Here is an 18,769-nt window from a genome sequence, read left to right on the forward strand (position 1 = left end):
GATATTTTCCTCACGCAGTTGAGAAACTCGCTTAATTAAAAAGTAGAGTTAAAAATTTATGAAAAGCAATAAAAGTCACCCAAACTGAGTTAAACCCTTACATTTCAGTTCTGAAGGATAAATTAACTAAGGGCCTGATCTAAAGCCCACTGAAGTCACTGAAAAGACTATATATCTATCCACGGATTTATATGGTCCTCACCAATGTAGTATGAGAACCTGTATACCAGCACTCTGTAGGATCGGGCTACCATTGACTCCAATGGGTTTTGGATCAGGTCCTCAAAGAGCAGGGATCCCTGACCTTAAGGGTTAAAGCAAAGTCAGTCAAAAATTGTGGAATCAAATAAAGGGCTAAAGTGAAGTTCCATAGCCAACCGTGAACTGACATGCAGGCCTGTTTTTGTGCACCATTCAAGAGGTGATGTATATAATCTTTTGTTTCCCCCAAATGAATGAAATGCTATACAAACCTGGGCTCTTAAACTGATCCGGGCTGGGAAGGTGGTGGAGGGGGGAGTTACTCGCTGAAGCAGCGTGCTCACTACGAAGCATCTGAGCCACTCGAGGCCCCATGGAACCATAGTCCGCGTACGATAACGGGGCCCGTTGGTCACCGGGCGAAGAATAGAAACCATAATCGGGGATCCCTGGAGATACAGTGACTCTATCATTGTGGATACTGGATTCTTTCGTATATTAGTCTTTTCAATGTTAAATACTGTGCTATTGCTTTTTTTCTTTTCTTTTCTTTGTTAATACAGTTACAAATATGAGAAATTGAAAAGTAAAAACTGAAATCCGAAGAAGAATTGTGCAAAATGTGATTAGAGGAAATCAAGGCGACTTATTCTAGTCAGTGTATGAAGAGGCAAGAAAACCTCTAGTTTTAGAGAAACCACCAGATGAATTACTAGACTTCCTCTTCCACAATACATTAGAATGAAATATAGTGTCCCGGCTATTACAGTAAGAAATACATTGCATATAGAGAGGAATAGTTGACAGCAGAAGTGAGCCAACTGGAGCTACCTTAGCTATCATTTATCCATGTAAGCTTCCACTCCCTCCCATTAGAAATATATGTGTATATGAATCTGTATCCTGTGTGTGCGTGTGTATATATGTATGTATGAACACACACCCCCAAAAGCATGCATCCATCTATCCTGAACAACGTACTTCTATCTACACACTTGATCTAATGACGTACAATCAGAACAAGTCTATGCTCTCAGTTACACCAGCGTAAACCCAGAATAATTGTTAATGTCAGTGGAGTTGACCCTGGTACAGCTGAGAGCAGAATCTGGCCCATAAACATTGAGTGCCAGTCTCATTTTAATAGATGTGCTATTCAGAAAGCGTATACTGTTATCTAGAGTACCACACAAGGAGCAGAGAGTGACTTAAGTTTATAGAGAAAGAAACAACAAAATATTCCTGGGTAAACATCTCCTGTATAAATTTTACAAATCAGGCTACAAGTTCCTTCCTTCAAGCAGAGCAGATTTGAGACATTTTAAAAATAATAGTAATAAAAAAATTAACAAGAGGAAATGATTGTTTACTCTTTGCATTACAACCACAAGCTGCCACGAGAAGAAAATGTTCCGAACACCTGCAAACCTGCTGCTCTTCCACAATTATAATTGGTTTCAAACTAAAAACAAAAGCAGGCCTGTGCTTGTGGTTACAGTAACTGAGAAGAGGAGAACGTGGGGGGGAATAACAGGAAAAGAAAGACATTACATTAAATTTAACATCTACTGTCTTGTCAGCTGCCGAGCAAAAGAGGCCCCTCGATATCCCGGTATGCCTACACTGCAGTCCAGAGATGTGAGAGCTGGATCAAAGCCAGCTTGAGTGTCAAAAGCTATGAAGCCATGGCAGCATGGGAGGCTGCAGGGGCTAGCCCTGCCTGCCCAGAACCCTGGGTACTAGATCATATTAGATCAAGCTAGATGAAAACTTGCTTGGGTACATCTACAAACGCTGCAGAAATGCCTCCTGACTGTAGTATAGACATGCCCTTGGTCTGCCGTGTTGGCTAATTAAAGGCTGGCTCCAGTAGTAAAGCAAAGCGAGAGTACGCGGAAAAGCAGCAAACAGCTTTCGTGCCAAGAATGAAAAGGTGTGGGCAGCTGGGATAAGAATTAAACAGAGTGAGCTGCCTGGGAAATTACTTCCTTCCTCCCTCCACTTCCTCCTCGCCTCTCTCTTTTTATAAAATAGTTCTTCCTCAGCTGAAATTTCTTTCTGATTTCATGCCAAGCATTTTCCAATGGTTCTCTCTCACCCAACGCCTGTCATTTCCAATCAACTTTCTTTCTTCCAAGCTCCTCTCCACTCTTGCTCTATCCTATTAACCCTGGCGGTTGCTTTCTGCATGTCCATGCTCCCTGACAACTTGTTGATCTAGCTCTCTAATTTCTGGATGACTCTCTCCCCTCTCCTATCATAAACAGCCACGCACAATTTGGCAGACGTTTCCACCATCAGTGTTTATGATAATAACTACACGTGCTAGAAAGCAGCAGGAAATTTTCAATATAACTATCATTAAGACAAAACGCTTTAAATCAAAGCCATTACCCGCTACTGAGACTTAAAGCTCACAAGATTAGGCCGCTTTTAATCTTTATGAAAAATTCATAAAACATGCTGCAAAAACATCTTCCTGCTCGAAGGAGTAAATGATATAACAACGTTTAACGCTACCGATACAGATGAAAGTGGATACCAGAGCGGCGCAGGGTTATACACATCAGGGAGATGGCATTCAACAAGGAGCTCTGAGACACACGGAGAGGGGCATAAACGAAATGGAGGGGGAAAACTCCCGGCACGACACTCAAACATCACATTTCCGGAGACAAGTGGCAACCATTTGAAGATGTTGCTGGTTGACTGTCAGTTTTTTAGCATAACATATTGAATGAGTTTATGTTTTGAGGGCAAGGCCAAATCTACAAAACCGGGTTCTAGAGAGAAACTTTCCCAAAGTTTTGAGGGCATTTGAATTGGGGGTTTCCATGAGCATTTTCATCTGAGCTCCCGCTCTGGTTTTCTGAGGTGCTTGTATAGGCAGCTAGGATAGAGGGATATACGTACACAGCCTACATTTTCAAATGTGACTAATGATTTTGGGTGCCTCCATTTTTAATTGCCCAACTAGACAGACCATAAAAGTGCCTGATTTTCAGAAAGTGCAGAGCACTTGCTCTCTGAAAATCATGCTCCGTTAAGGTCTCTCAAGCTGGGCACCCAAAACCAGGAGTCACTTCAGACAGCGTGTGTGCGCTTACACACTCACATCTACAGACGTAGGTTAATATCCCCAATAGTGCCAAGCATTATAGTGCTATAGAGGTTGGAAGAGAGACGACTCCTCTTTCACAACAGGGAGCTTCCATTCATTAATATTTAGATAGTGCTTTCAAGGTGTAAAGAGTTAGGTAGAGTTTGAGAGTCAAATGCTGTAGCTGGATTTTAAAAGGAGCTGGGTAATGTTACAGATTGTTTGTAGTTACAGAAGCTAAAATAATAGGTAAGCAGATCTCATGCGTCAAGACATGAGATGACCATAAGCAGCCATTGGCATTCTGAGATCTTTTTGCCTTCCTCTAACACATCAGGTATCGCAATATACAGAAACCGAATTTGCTGAAGCAGAGTAGGTCAACCATTCACATCTGGCATGTTGTCTGTGTCAGTGGCCAATATGCGAATGCTTCAGAGGAAAGTGAAAGGAAAACGTCATACACCTGGCTGATTGGGCAATACTGGTTAAGTTGGGGTGGGGCAGAGACCTCCTTCCTGACCCCTCTGGTTATCAAATGATGTTCTGAAGCATGAGATTTGATTATCACTCAGCATGCATGACTGCAGAGGTTATTGCTGATCATAACATTATCCAGACCCTTTAAAAATGCAGCTACAATATTTGATTATAACACTACTTATCATTCAGCACCTTCAGAGCCCTGTACCAACATTAACTAATTAGTCCCCACAACCTTAGTGTATTATTATCCCCATTTTACAGGTGAGTAAAGAGAGGCCAATGACCTGATTTACAGAGGTGCTGTGCACTGCACTCCCATTTACGCTCATGGGAGAGAGCCTGGTTTTCAGAGGAGCTAGATACCCCAAGTGTCTAGCCAAGACCACACAGGCAAGTAGGTGGCAGAGTCTGAAACAGTCTGCAGACTCTCCTGGCTCTTAGTCCCATATTCAGATCCATTAGAATATACTGCTTCTCTGACTTGCTGCAGTAGCAAACATCACAGTGTTACCAAGTCCAGCCTCTTCTAAATCCATTTCCAGCCTTATATAGCTATGCTGCTAGATACAGTATGCTCTTTTGTGATCAGGCACCAGAAGCTCTAAATCCTTCACACACAGAATATCGCTTTCTGTCAATGACCGACCGCTGCCAGACACTTTGGTCCCTGCCTGGGGCACGTTTCCTAAGGACTGAAATGTTTTGGTCGAACTAAAGTCTCTGGGCTTAATATACAGGTATCTGTGTGAAAATGAATAGTCTGTGATATATAGGAGGTTAGACTAGATGATCTAATAGTCGCTTCTGGGCTTAAACTCTATGAAATTTCAAATTCAGATCAACAATCAAACCAGAGAATCTCCTGAAGATAACAAGATTGCTACATACAGGTATGCTGGAGGGTCACGACATTATACCCAGAAGCTCACAGATAACCAGTCAGAAGATGCATAAGACAAATATAACATAGGACAGCAAACAGTCCGACAAATAGAACAATAGATTCCGTTCAATAACTCTAGGGTGGAGATTTACAAGTTGCAGCAAATCTATTCAGCCTCTTCTCAGTATGCTTAAAAAGCAGACACCCTTCTGCCGGACCGCCCACACCAGTCAGGTCCCCCAGTTCATAATTGAAAGCCAGTGACATTTTTCTGTCAGCAAGTTCAGTCCTGTCCCTCGAAAACCATGCTTTGTTCTGTCTGCCTCATACGTCACCACCACCATGGGTTCTACAATCAGAGCTGTGCTGGTCAGGCCTCAGTTAAAGTGACACCCAGCTCTTTCTCCTCTGCAGCTGTACTGGCCCTACACTAAAACCTTGGGTTTGTCAGTAAAATAAGCATCTGTGCATCCAGAAGGAGCTGATCTCTGCAGTAACAAGGTACCATTTATATGGTACTTTCTATCTGCAGTCACAGGTTAGGGGTTGTCCTCTCCCTGCAGTCCCTTTGGCAGTAGCTTTGCACATCGGCATATTGCAGGGATAACAGCAAAATGGCGGCATGTGGGGTAAAGGTTACTAGGCATAGCATTTAGAGCTAGAACTGAACAAAGCGTCACGGAATGGTATGCTCCTAAACCCTATGCACACGACAGGCACAGTTATCAGCATTAACACTGCTCAAATCCACACCTAATAATGATCCAAACCATGTTCAAAAGCCAGATATAAACTAACCGGGGCCTATCTACACGACAATTACAACTATAGGCAGGGACCCAGTTACAACATGACCACCCCCGACTCTTTTCCAACACATTTCTTTTGGTGTAGCGAAGATGGAACTTTGCCCGTTCCCTACGCTGGGCTAAAGCCAAGCCAACTGAAGTGCAGATGCACTGCATAGCCAAGACTATGCTATGTTATCAGAGTCAGGCACACAACCCGTCAGTGACGTCACAGTAAAACGGCTGTAAGAGGGGGGTAAATCCCTGGTTGCAACAAGAAGAGGTGGTATAAAAGTCTCTCTGTATGCGGTAACTGTACTAGCAGCAACTACTGATGTGCACCGCTGTTGTTAGCCTGTTTCAAGTCCTAGCTTGGATATGGGCCTGCTAGAATGATGTTGGAGTATTAAAAATACTTGACGTGCACTGATTTGCAAGAAGACACAAAATACAATCTATTCAAGCCTGTCTCTTCTGAGTCCCGTAATTACGTGCCACGAGAAATAAATACGTTTCTCGGCTTAACTGTAATTTTTTGCGAGCGATCAATATTTATTGCCTAATCACATTTTCCATATTGCAAGTTAATGGTGTCACTCTCACATGGGGCCAGAGTACTACACAGACGCCATGCAAAGCTTCACTTCTAGAAACTGCAATCAGGGAGCCAGCTCTTGTCGCAGCCTTTACAAAAGGATTTCCACTCGAGCGGCTCATCTTTAATCATTATAAAAGCACAGAAGTTTAATCCATTTTTGATGTAAGCGCTAATAGCTTTGTGTCCTTGAAGTTCAAAGTGGTCTTCGTGCATGTCGCTAATTAGCCGAGCAAGCAGCCATTCAGCTCCCTCTCATGTTTCTAATTAGATCCTTAACAACAAACAAATGTCAACCTTACAAAGGCTGTGCTACATTCTCCTCCATTAGTTAAACAGTTTGGGAGGGATGCAGATGCCATTTTTATGCCATTTTTCCCGTTGGAACATCTTGCACCCTAGTCCGACACCTCATCTAATCTCCAGGCTGGATGACGTCACTCGGTTAGGCTACCGTTGAGCGACGAGGCCAGTGACGTCTGTGGCTTGGATGCACGTACTGGTTAGCGGTTCTGCAGGCTTACAAGGAGCTGAGGATACAAACCTGGCTAGGCAGACATTTTGCATTACAAGGGAAAGGGAGACAGCCCAGAATGCTCGCTGCTCTGCCGTGACACTTCAAAGGGGCAGGATGGAGGACAGAGCTGCAGCTTGGGTGAGTTCCAACAAAATAAACACAAGGATTGAGAGTACTTAGGCCTTGTTTACACTTCTTTTTTGGTGTGTTTGTGTGTGGGGGGAATCTCCCACTGATAGGAGTGACAGGCCTCAGGTGGCTGCTGGCCCAGTGTCATCTATACCTGCTCTGAGCAGAGGAGGGTGACCAAGTGATAAAGATGCCAGTGTCCTGTAGACTACTGCTAGCAGTGCTGAGAGCTGCTCAAAAGAGCCTACCCTACCTACAACCACCACAATTTAGTAGGTGGCTGGTTGGTTGATCAGACTGTATGATGCACGTTTGATTTGTGGAAACACCCTCCCCCCCACCCAAAGTTGCCACACCGTCCCCTCCACTCTTCTGAAGGGATGCCACATCTGAGCAGAGAGGAACTCTGGGAAACAGCAGCCCAGACCACATTTTGTCTTTACTGTGGCACTTCCAAGGAGCAGCACAAGTAACGGAAGGGAGGGGGCCCGGGCTCCATCAGTTTGATAGCTGACTCCAAGCCTCCAAAGCAGACTAGAAAGCCACATCTTAAACACAGGACTTCACTTGCCAAAGATGCTGGGCACATGTGCACGTGGGAGTTCAATCGGGCACACAGCTTGCAGCAGTATCACCAGATCATTTCATTACTGTGCATATACTGCACCAGAACAGCTCCATAGCACATACTCTCATGTCTTATCAGTTAAACCAAGGCAGCCAAATAATAATAATAATTTACACACAGATTATATATGGAAATCAAATTCTGATTTTTCAGTCATTTTACAAACAGGTGCCCATCTAATAGTACGGGAATTTAAAGTTAATTTAAAATCGCATGTATTGTAACACTTTAGATACTTTACGCTAAATGCTCAGGACTGTTTTCTTTCACTTCTACTGCACCTTCCCCACTCTCCTCCCTCTGCCACCACTGCCCTTCCCCCTGATTTGGATAACTGTAATGCCTTTACATTTCAAAAGAAATTTACTTAGATTTTAGTTTATTTAGGTTGTAAACTCTTTGGGGCAGAGATCAGCTCTGGGTTTGTACAGTACCTAGGACAAGGGGGGTCCTGGTACATGACGTCTAATATTGACATGACTGTAATACATGATGAGGTTTTCCTCTCCTTCTAACATAGTACTGCAACGATGCGGTTATCATGAGATAAGGTAAATGGCTCTTTTCTAATTTCAACCCTTTGGCTTCAGAGCTGGCGTTTTCAAATGTGCCTAAGGGAGTTAGGCACCCAACTCCCTTTGAAAGTAACTTCCTTTGAGACCCTTTGCAAATCTCAGACCAGATTCCTTTCTTGGCACCCCCAAATCAACTCTTAACACTCCCCCGTCCTTTACGCTCTTTTAAAGTGGCTGATTTAGACTCCAATCCTGCAAATGCTTTCGGAAGGTGGCTGTGGATTGCCCCACTGACTCAACCCAACAGGGCTACCTGTTGATGTCAAGTGTCACATGCAAATGTTTGCAGAGCCAGGACCTCAGGTTGAATCCTGTGAAGTGCTGAGAATCCTGAGTTCCCATCAATTTCAATGGGTGTTGAGCGTGCTCAGCACATTGCAGGATCGGACCCATCTCATATTTTCAGGGGAAAGTCCTAACAGGCTTGGCACATGCCTGTCCATGACTTAGCCTTTACTGACATCCTACCAAGAGGCAAACGGGGAAAAAAAATGTACGTGCAATCTTGCTCCCACATGAAATTCTTTACTAATAATTTTGCTATTTAAAGTGAGGAAAGAGCAAACCTCTCTAGCCTGGTCACCTCTTATTGGACGATAAGAAATCTGTCGCTACTTATGCCATGGGCAACCACATTTGCATTAATTGTTTATCACAGCCTGGACAGACCTTTTATTAATATTAATGAGTAACTGGAAACAAAGGGCCCCTTTATTTTTAGCCTACTCTAATTGCGTAGTAATTACTCATCTACAAAACAAATGAGCCGAACTCCATCACCATGGCAACAGAAACTTCGGCCTCCCACTGTAACACATTAACCGGCTATCATTTCAGTTAATTTTAAATTGAAGCCTTTTGTACAATAACAGGCAGTGGAATAGCCAAATTAAAACAAAACTGGGACTTCATTTTACTGCATATTTTAATTAACATTTTGCTCCTAAAGCATCTCCTTCATACACGCACGTACCTATGGATCACTATATGGAAACATCCAGGACTATACAGAAAAGGGAAAGGAATTTTTTTTAAAACCCAGCCTTCTTCTTCTACCAGGAGTTTACACAAGACATGGGTATTAAACAGATTAGAATTAACTAGCCAGACATGTATATGATATTAAGCAATGATGGGTGACGCAACTGCACTGACAGGTAAGCAAAAGAAAGTCATTCCCAAAGTCATTCCTAAAAGAGTCCAGTCCATCCAATTAAGCCAGAGGTTCTGAAACTCCTTCACAGTGCAGACCACATTTAAACAGAGAAATCATCTCTTGGAAACCCTCCCATTCTAGTCACGCCTGCATTTGTTTAGTTGGCAAAGTAACATGGTATTAGGAAAGTACTCTAGGCTTCCCCCTTTGATGCTATTCTGAACTGGAAGTAAGGAGAAACCTGCACCATGTGATCAAACAGCTCTGCACTAAATTGAGTAGGAATCAGATTTTGCCCTTAGATGCTGCACGTTTTCCAGGCGAGTTGCCCACATAGTATTTTGCCCTTGGTCCTATAGGTTGTAGTTGCAGTTTTCTATGAGCAAAAAAGACAGTGAGAGGACTTAGATGGGTGTGTGGGGGGGGGGGGGGGGGGGAGAGGAGGTATGTACTCTGAACAATGATGTCTAAAGAAGAAAGAGCACACTGATGTTATTCTAGGACACCAGGAGGAATTTTTCTAGCCTTATAATGCTTAGAAGTTTCTGAACTGTTCCACGTGAATGCTGCCATTGACATTAGAGGAAATGAATCTCCTACCTACGGCCTTATCCAGCACCCACTGAAGGCACTGGGAATCTCTGTAGCATAAGGGCAAACCATTAGCGGTGACCACATAGGAGCCATCATTAGGTCTCCTTTAAGGCAATCGTTGTTTGCCACGACACTTGAGACACAGCCCTTAGGGGAGAGTCAATGGAGACCTAAATAGGTTTCTAAAGAAAAACTGAAACCAGCTGGGGGAAGTGAGGGCATAACAATAATCCTTTGTGCTCATGTGGCAATTTCCCACAAGGTGCTTTGGCTACGCCAATTGTATCTCACCCCACCCTGATAGGTAATATTCTGCCCATCATACAGAGGGGGAAACTGAGGTACAGAACGCTGAAGTGACTTGCGCATTGATTCAAAGGAATACAGCCATTGGTTCTGATCCTTTGCTGCAATTACCAGACAACACTCCTCAAATGAACTTGCTGTCTGACTCTCCCCCCCCCCCCCCATAGTGTAGGTCCATATATCTAAAGTTCAATTCTACTTTCTCTGGCTTTTACTAACCAATTATCCCTTTGAGTTAATGCCAAGGCAGACACATAAAAAAGTTTGCTGTAGCGAAAAGTCCTCTGTATCCTTTTTTACTTGCCTGTATCTCAAACAGAAAGTGGGGGGAGAAAAAGATTGTTTCTGTACTCACTGTATTTAACTTTCTACTGCATTTTGAGGTCAAATTATTTGAAAATACTAGTGTAAAAGCTTGTAAAATGTGTGTGGTTTGCACCTTTAGCAGCTACTCCACATAGAAGATATCAAGCTCAATTTGTACTGCCCTGTTAGGTCGTGATTCGGCAAGATTCTTACGCATGTGCTTAATTTTAAACATGTGAGTAGTTCCATTGAAATCAACTGGACTATTCACATGCTTAAATTCAGGCATGTGCTTAAACACTTTCCTGAACTGGGGCCTGACGGCTGAAGGTCTTGGTTTCAAACCTTGCTGAAAATATAACAAACCCTTACATGAGTTATGTAAAATAAAGCTGCATTCCAACAACCAGGAGCTTTGTCCCTAAAAATAATAAAAAAATAAAAAAAAAAAAATCAAATCAAATGACATTAACTGGCTGTTCCAGCACTTGGCTAGAATAGAGTAAAATCTACTTGTCAAGCGTAAAAGTTTCAGTGCTCTGAAACGGAAACGTTTTCCTGACTGCGTGATTAGCCTGTTTGGATCACAATACAGTTCAAGCTTATGTGGAGCCACCACTTGGCGTGTGTCAAGAGAGGCACCCCGGCAGCCAGAATGATCTCTGTGGACAAGTGTTTTCCCATTGAAAATAATTCCACTGATTGAAAAGCCCATTAAAAGTTAGCTACTACGTTCATTAAAGATTAACTCATGCTGTACTTAAGTCTGTACTTCAGAGCTGGTCACTAATTGCACTGGAGATGATGTATCAAGTGCACGGGATTTTCTATTACAAAGTTATTGATTAAAGCTGATGTATTTTAACTACAATAGACTTCAGGCAGGAGCCCAGTAAAATGACTAGAGTCAAGGTCAGTGCCTGGCAGCAGATTATTTTAAATTTACTGAAATTTTTTTTTGGCTGCGTAAGAGGTTCAGTCCTTCAAGGATAAATAAAATGTTTCCAACAATAAAATAAGATAAACAATATTTTGTGGGGTTTGAGCACTGGAAGGCACTTCCAGGCGTATGTTTTCTATAATGGCTTTGAAATTATCTTGGATCAACGTATGACTTTAGACCCGTAATAGAAATGATTCTACTTTAATTCCCTTTTTAAAACAAAACAACCCCGCGTCCTTCAGGGAAGTAATTGCAGAGCACATAAAATAGCGAGGCGAAGAGAGTTGTCACTAACAAGGCCAAAAAAACACCTCTCAAGGAAATGCATAATGACCTCATCTCTACAGACGTGTTGCACACGCTTAGAAGAAAATGGAGTATTTACCCTTCAGACATGTGCTTATTCAGTGCAGAGTTTGGTTTCTTTTACTCCTATTCCTATAACACGAGACATTTTCCTTTTGTTTGCATTCAACTGATTAATCCACAAGATAGATCATTTAACCTACTGGGAATGGAGGATTCTTACAGCAAGTACACACATTATGTAGATACAAAATGGTGCAGGCTCTTCAATTTCATGCCTTCTTCTCAGACCAACATTTTCAGATGCAGCCTTAATATTATAAAAATGAGCAAAGGATAAAAATCTTATGCAGCTGCTAATTTTTAGATGTATCAACTCTGCAGAGTTCCAGTTGCCAGCCTCTGTCAAGTAATTATTGGATGTTCCAGTGGAGTGAGAAATTTCAGCCTGCTTTCTTTTCCCAGGTGGGCTGCTTGTTAGGTTCTGGTTTTTCAGATTGCATGGCTTGGATTAAATTTTATATACTTTTATATAGTAAAATAAAAAAAGGAGTGCAGGTCCATTTGAGCTGTCACTCCAAAGGAAAATCCCCTAAATCGGCAGTATCAATTCCAAGTTGGTTCATCATTAGATTATTCAGCTGTTGGTCCTTATGACATTTCAACGTGTTGATCTAGATTTCCCTCATTCCACACGCACAGACCAACTGTTGTCCCACTATTTTATTACTATAATTTGCTAACACAATCAGTGCTTAATGACAAGACTACATATTTTTAGTGCCCCTTATTTAAGTGTAAGACATGGATTTCTACACCCTCTGCAATTTGCCGCTCAGCTAACTTTTAGATACATTCCTCATTTCATCATGTCTTTCACATTAAACAGTGGGTCCCCGCATCTCTGCAACAGATTGAAATCTAAGGGGTAAATTATTTCTCTCTCTCCCTTTGATGCATAAATGTTGAAACTCTTCACTAGCAATAAGGGAAATCTTGTGCACCATGCATCCAGCAGACAGTCTAGATGTCTATAGGATTGTGATTGTGTCAACTACAACCAAGAAGTTCTTTGGCTAATTTATTTTTTTGCTCTATCAGAGGTAAGGAGCACATACAAATTCTTAATTGCATCTTGAAAGCACATTCAAGATACTTTCAATAACATTTGCTGAGGTAAGTGTCCTGGAGACTACACTGAATACACTCAGCAGACTATGAACTAACATTTAGGCCCCAGGAAAAGCTCCTAACTCTACTGGAGGGAGGTGGGGGGAGTAGGAGCACTGTAGGGGAACTTTTCTACTCCCAGCAGGATATTTTCTGACAAACAAACTAAAATGAAAAAAAAAAAAAAAAAAAGTGTAATTCAGGACCTGAATTACCAGCTGTTAAATCTAGTCACTGCTGCTTCATTTTGAAAACAATTTAAAAAGTTAAGTGCGTAAAACTGGGTGCAAAAAGCAAAGACATTTGTTGGCTCAATGGCAAAGATGATGAACTTGTCTTTTACTCCTAATGCTGGTATTTATGAAATGTTAAATCTTAATTTAAAAATGTTCCCTTAAGCCCAGCGACATGGCAATGAATACAAACCATGACTAGCACAGAGTCTGTTGCATAACAAGATTTGAGGTTTATGACCTAAAAACAATTCCCTTGTGTCTCAGGAGAGTCTGGTAGGAAGCTGTTTTACATACATTATATTATTTAGCTATCCTATGGGGTGGTTTGCATTTTGTACAAATGGTTTAAGACCTCCAAAGAATGATTCTATGGGCTAATGCAGACAGTTGAGGGATTAATGAGGAAATCATGATTACAAATGATTTAAAACAAAATCTTAATTTTCTAATACAAATTAAAATAACAGAACATACTGTATTCATATTCAAAGATCTAATTCCCAGGATTTTTAATTTGAAAAATAAGGTAAATTTACTATCAACATAAGAGTATGTGTGAGTTCTTGTGGTGGGAAAGGATGTAGGTTAGCTACAGCCACGTTCAATTTATAAATTCAGATAATGGGGTTTAACAAATACAGTACTATGGATCCAAGCCTTTAGGAGTACACTGGTTTCTTGATAGCCCTACTCTTCCAATCAAACCAATGCTATGCTTTTGACTGACACACTATTTCAAGTTGATGATACCTATAATATCAACTCAACAATGCATGTTCTACAACTACATCTACTGCTACCAGTACGACTACTACAGTGCATGCATTTAGTTCAGTCCCACAGATACATACACTCTAAGAACAGGCAAGGGGAGATGTGAAATGTTTTACGGTACGACAGGTGTTTTGTTTTTTTAAGTAGGGGAAATTAATAAAAACATAAAAAGAAAAAGTGTACAAAAAAAAAAAAAGAGACATTTCTCAAGAGTTGATATGAGTTGTTTCTTGAACCGTTTCATCTGAACAAGCAAAAAACATGCAACCAGCTGCTACTAACAAGAAGCTGGACACTGAGAGAGGATTAATAGGTGTGGACAAACCTTCCCGCTGAGCGCGCTCAGAAGAGTGTTTGAGAGGAGGTGTGCACGTCCGAGTGTAAGAGAGGCCGGAAAGAATGCCTCAGAGACACCCTCTCTCACAGCAGCCCCAACCAAGCAAGAGAGAAAACAACAAAAACATAACTGCTCACACTCACCATCAAGGTCAGTAGCTCACGTTACTAGATTTGTTATAGCTGGCAAGTATAAAGTACAGTAAGGGGTTGTTGGGGGCTCAGGGATCAAAGGCAGCATTTGCAGTTGGAGACTGGCAAGGTGTTAAGGGCGGGGGGAGGGAGGGAAAGAGGTATATACCCTTAGCTCCAAACCACAAGAGAGTCCTGAGCCTTCCCTGCTTTATACCTCTTGTCATCATTTCTACTGGGCAGAGTGGGGGTAAAATGTTGCCCTTCTGATTTGCTAATGTTTTTGCCCCCACTTTGAATGACTGCCCAAGGTATCAAGTAGTGAAGAATCAGGCTCGTTGCATTATTATTTTATTCTCCACTCATCAGGGAGGAATAGTTAATGCTAACACGCTGGGGAGCGCACTAAGACGATGGGGGGTGGGGGGAACCCAACAACTTTCTGCCAAATTTTATTTTGTTTTCTGTTTTTTTTTTTCTTCCAAATTAATTCCTACCCTCCCATGTGTAAGATAAAAATGTTTCCCCCCCTCTCGGTTTTCCTTTTTTTAAACAGCACTTACAAGACAAAAATGATTATGTTCAAAATATGCCAGGTGAAATTAAAAGAAACGTGACACTGATAGTGAAATTGTCTAGGAGGAGTTTGCAGCATTCAGACTTTCAAGCTTGCTAATTTTACATGGCCCAGGTCCCAATTCATTAAAAAAAAATACAAGGAGGGATGAGTTTATCAAAGCCAATTAGAGGATTTAGCCACACAGCTCCCACAGAAGTGAATGGGAACTGTATGGCTAAATCTAAGTCAGTTTAGAAAAATGTCACCCATTGCGTCTACATGGGCGTGTTGGTTTGGTGCGTGATTTATAAAGGGAAGCACCAAAGCATAAACCTCCCAGTCTGGGAGAAGAGTTTAGCAAGTGAGAATGACACTGAACTCGAGGACAGGGAAATGTCCCTTTCTAGTGATCACAGGAGTTACTGTTGCAATTGGTACCAGACCTTATTCCGTTTAATAATAGTAATTGGTGATTGTATTCCCACAAGCAGAAATATAACAAAAAACAAAAGAAAGAAAGAAAGAAACAGAAGCCCACAATGTGCAGAATCACAAAAATGATTACTGACCAAGATAGGTTCATGACATTAACACAGCTGACATGCAAGTTAACAGCACCTCAGGCTGAAATAATCTAGGCATATTCTTTTAATGATTATTAAGCAAACATGCAAATTTTCCATAGTACACGTAAGAACAGCATCTTAGGTTACACAGCGGTCATCGATGCCCAGACAACACGGTGATAGGGCTTTAGAAATGCATTAGACAAAGTCTTGCCTGGAAGTGTGCATGCATTTTGGGTGCTGATCAGATCTTAGTTTTCTTATGGTCCATATTTTTGAAAGAGCTCAACTCCCTAAATAAAGTGGCCAGGCTTTTACTGGGAATGCTGGGAGCTACTGAGAGCCAAACACTTCTGAAAATCTTGCCACTTTGTTTAGGTGTCTGAATGGGAGCTGTTGGTGCGGAGATCTTCGCAAAAATCTGGCACTAGAAATATTCCAAGATTCGTGTCCAAAAAGGCAGGTATATAAAAAATGCATTGAAGTGAACATGAAAGTTTTGGGAGTGCACTTAAGCTCTGATCCCGCAAATATTTATGCATTTGCTTAGTTTACTGCTGTAAAGAGCCCCCTTGAAATCAATGAAACTACTCATGGAAGTAAAGTTAAGCACATGCTTAAGTGTTTGCAGAATCAGGGCCTGAATTTTCATATGAATTGGCACAAGTGGAAAGTGGAGCTCTGATTTATTCACAGAGAAGGTATAGCATGGCAACACAAATAGAACCGCCCCAGTAAGGTGCTGTGGAATTGTGTGTGTGTGCGCGTGGGGGGGGGGGGGGGGAGGTGTTTCTGTTGCCCATTCGTTCTCTGGTGATTTTACTCAGACTGACAACAAAAGGAAGCCAATGAGTGCCAGTCATGCTGCATTCTGCATTTTCTGCATTCTGCATTAATCATAAAAGCATACGAGGGGATTGTGCACAATTGCAAAAACATTTTTCTTGTAATGAATCGGGCCCATACACTGTAAGATGAGATTTATCATACTCCATTGCTCCTGAATACAATTCACTACCATTGCTGTATGAAAGTGACAAGCCCAAGATGCCCTGTTCAACAACTCTCTTTAGATGGAAATGACTGCAAATAAAACACCATCGTTCCATAGAACACATTTCACTACAAATGTAAACAGCCTCTAGTTTAAGAAGTTTGATAATCTCTTTCTTCCTCCTTGAGATTACGGGTGAGGTTGGTGAGTTTTGTTTTTGTTTGTTTGTTTTGGGGCACGCATACAATTTTGAGACTTGAAAGGCATTTCCAAACTCCATACTGCTCTTTAAACTTGCCAGGAAGGGTGGTGTTAATTTAGGGTTAGATTTAGTTTCGTATTGCACGTTCAAATAAAAATAATAATAATAATAAAATAATAAAAAAAACCACACTAAAAAACCCCAAATGATTACAGGCACAGAATTGATTGATGCTCAGTTCAATTGTAAAGGGGAACCAAAAGCACTCTGATTAAAAAAATAATAATAATGAAAGCAACGTTAATCTAGCCAAACCCTCTGCGCCTTCTTAAGGGGCAACTCACCAGGTCTGTTAGTACTTAAAACCTAAAGGGCAAAACACGAGGAAGAGACAGTGACAATTAAGTCAATTTTCCTCAATTAATACGTGAAATCAATTTTTCTTCTCTTTAAAGAAAGGGGGGAGGGAGAAAGAAAGAGAAGGAAAAATATTCCCACAGCTGTCTGGCAAGTCACCCCTTAGGCTTTCTCCACATGCCACAAAATAAAACTGGTACAGATGATCCTTTGTAGCCCCGCAAGCAGTGCCAGTTTGCATGGAACGGAGTTCTCCTGACATCTTACTTTGGACTCCACAGAATTAGGGTCTCACTCAATGCATATTTGGGTGTTAGTGCTCAATAGTCTTTTTTTTTGGCCTAGCTAGCCAGCGTAGAAGTTCCATACAGGTCACTGAAAACCTCTACTCCAGGATCAAATCGTGAGTAAGCTGGAAACATTATTTGCTGCGTGTCTTATGTGTACAATGTTGAGCAAAACCGCACTGAAGCGGTTGGGGAGTTGAATGCCAGGTAGCAAAAACGTTTTCTCAAAACTCTCTTCCTCCCTAGATGTCCCTTCATCCTTAGCAAGAACAAATGGTAAGATGAATGCACGGGATGATACATAAATGTTGAATGTACATGTGAGAGCAGGTAAATCTACTGAGAAGGCATCACTCTACCCTTTGTTCTTGCTCAGGGTTTATTGTTTTGAGTCACCACTGTACAGTCAAGACACAGCATAGTATGCAGACACAGAACAGGGTGTGCTGGTAAGTTAACAGCCCACTCATGACTGTACTGAACATTTAATTACTTAAGCAAAGCGCTAATTCACATGTTTCCCTACATTGAAATTCTAGGGTAATAACTGTAATTGGTAACAATTTATTTATTTCCCTTAAGGGGGGAAAAATAAGCGTTTGGAGGGACAGAGAGAAAAGCTTTAACATTTCCCGTGAAGCTTAGGCCGCAGTTTGCAGTAAGTAACAAGAGCAGTAGTCTGAGAAACAAAAACTAAGCTTTAAATGGCAGGCAAATTAAAAAACATACTTTGGAAACCAACAATACAATACATGTGCTTTCAGCAGGGCCACTTTGATTTGGCTCCAGGTAACGTTTATTGATTGCCTGTACTTCAGGCAGCATTTACAGCTGTACCACCCCAATTAGAGTTCAAAGGAAAGCAGATCTTGAGTGCACATATGAACATTTTAGGATCTCTTCTAATATACTGTAGCAGATGTGATGCTTTTGTCTCCAGATTAACAGGAAGCTCTGCTCTAGTAAATTACCATCCTGGTAACCAGCTAGTTCCAGGGGAAAGAATACTATTTTGTTGGGAGGTGAGGCCAAGAAAGATATTTTTTAAAATAAATCCATAGGACAACTTGCCATGATGTCTTACTGGGGGCAATCGTTCAAGTCACAAATCTGGGTGGTGGGTTTGATCTCGCAGCCACTGGAGCATTAACTGCAGAGAGCAAATGCTGCATTGTTAACCCAGTGCAAACTTCACAGGAGAAATGAAAACTTTTTTTTTTGTCCTTTATGAGCTTTAATTTAAAATAAATAAATGAACAATACCAACGCCGCCGCCCCCACCCTGGGTTTGACGGTTCTTATGTAAACCTCCTGTAAGGTGCTCCAGGCCTCATGGCCTCCACTTGTAGTGAGAGTTTTTTTCAGGTCCCCAGCATAAGTGTGAGGAAAATCAGAGTAATGATGGACAGCTGCAGCCACATAGAATACCGACAGAGCTTTTACCTTGCCCTGCATTCTGAGGGTATGCCATGTAGCCGCCTCTTCCACCGGCCCCCCTACCTGATCCTCTCGCTGCTGCCACCGCTGCTGCTGCTACTGGTCCATAGGCCGCTGCCGGAAAACCTAGCCACGGAAAGAAGGAGAAGGGTAAAGGGAAAAATCCAATGAACAGCAGGTGTCACCAAACAAAAAGAAAAGGGGGG

The 18,769-nt window shown here is 41.7% G+C and overlaps 1 protein-coding gene across 13 annotated transcripts in view; it reads right to left on the reverse strand.

Moving 5' to 3' along the window:
• The window catches only part of MSI2 (musashi RNA binding protein 2), a 401,448-nt gene that overhangs the window by 20,127 nt on the left and 362,552 nt on the right, over positions 1-18,769 (reverse strand). For 7 of the 13 annotated variants that reach the window (XM_054008322.1, XM_054008327.1, XM_054008324.1 and 4 more), the window contains 2 exons: positions 18,627-18,689; positions 474-650 (listed from right to left, as the gene is read on the reverse strand). In XM_054008322.1, coding sequence (XP_053864297.1) covers positions 474-650; positions 18,627-18,689 — 240 coding nt within the window. The remainder of the gene's footprint in view (positions 1-473; positions 651-18,626; positions 18,690-18,769) is intronic. The other 6 variants (XM_054008330.1, XM_054008332.1, XM_054008329.1 and 3 more) reach the window with 2 other exon arrangements.

This window comes from Malaclemys terrapin, chromosome 18 (assembly GCF_027887155.1).
Source record: "Malaclemys terrapin pileata isolate rMalTer1 chromosome 18, rMalTer1.hap1, whole genome shotgun sequence".
Taxonomy (NCBI): domain Eukaryota; kingdom Metazoa; phylum Chordata; order Testudines; family Emydidae; genus Malaclemys; species Malaclemys terrapin.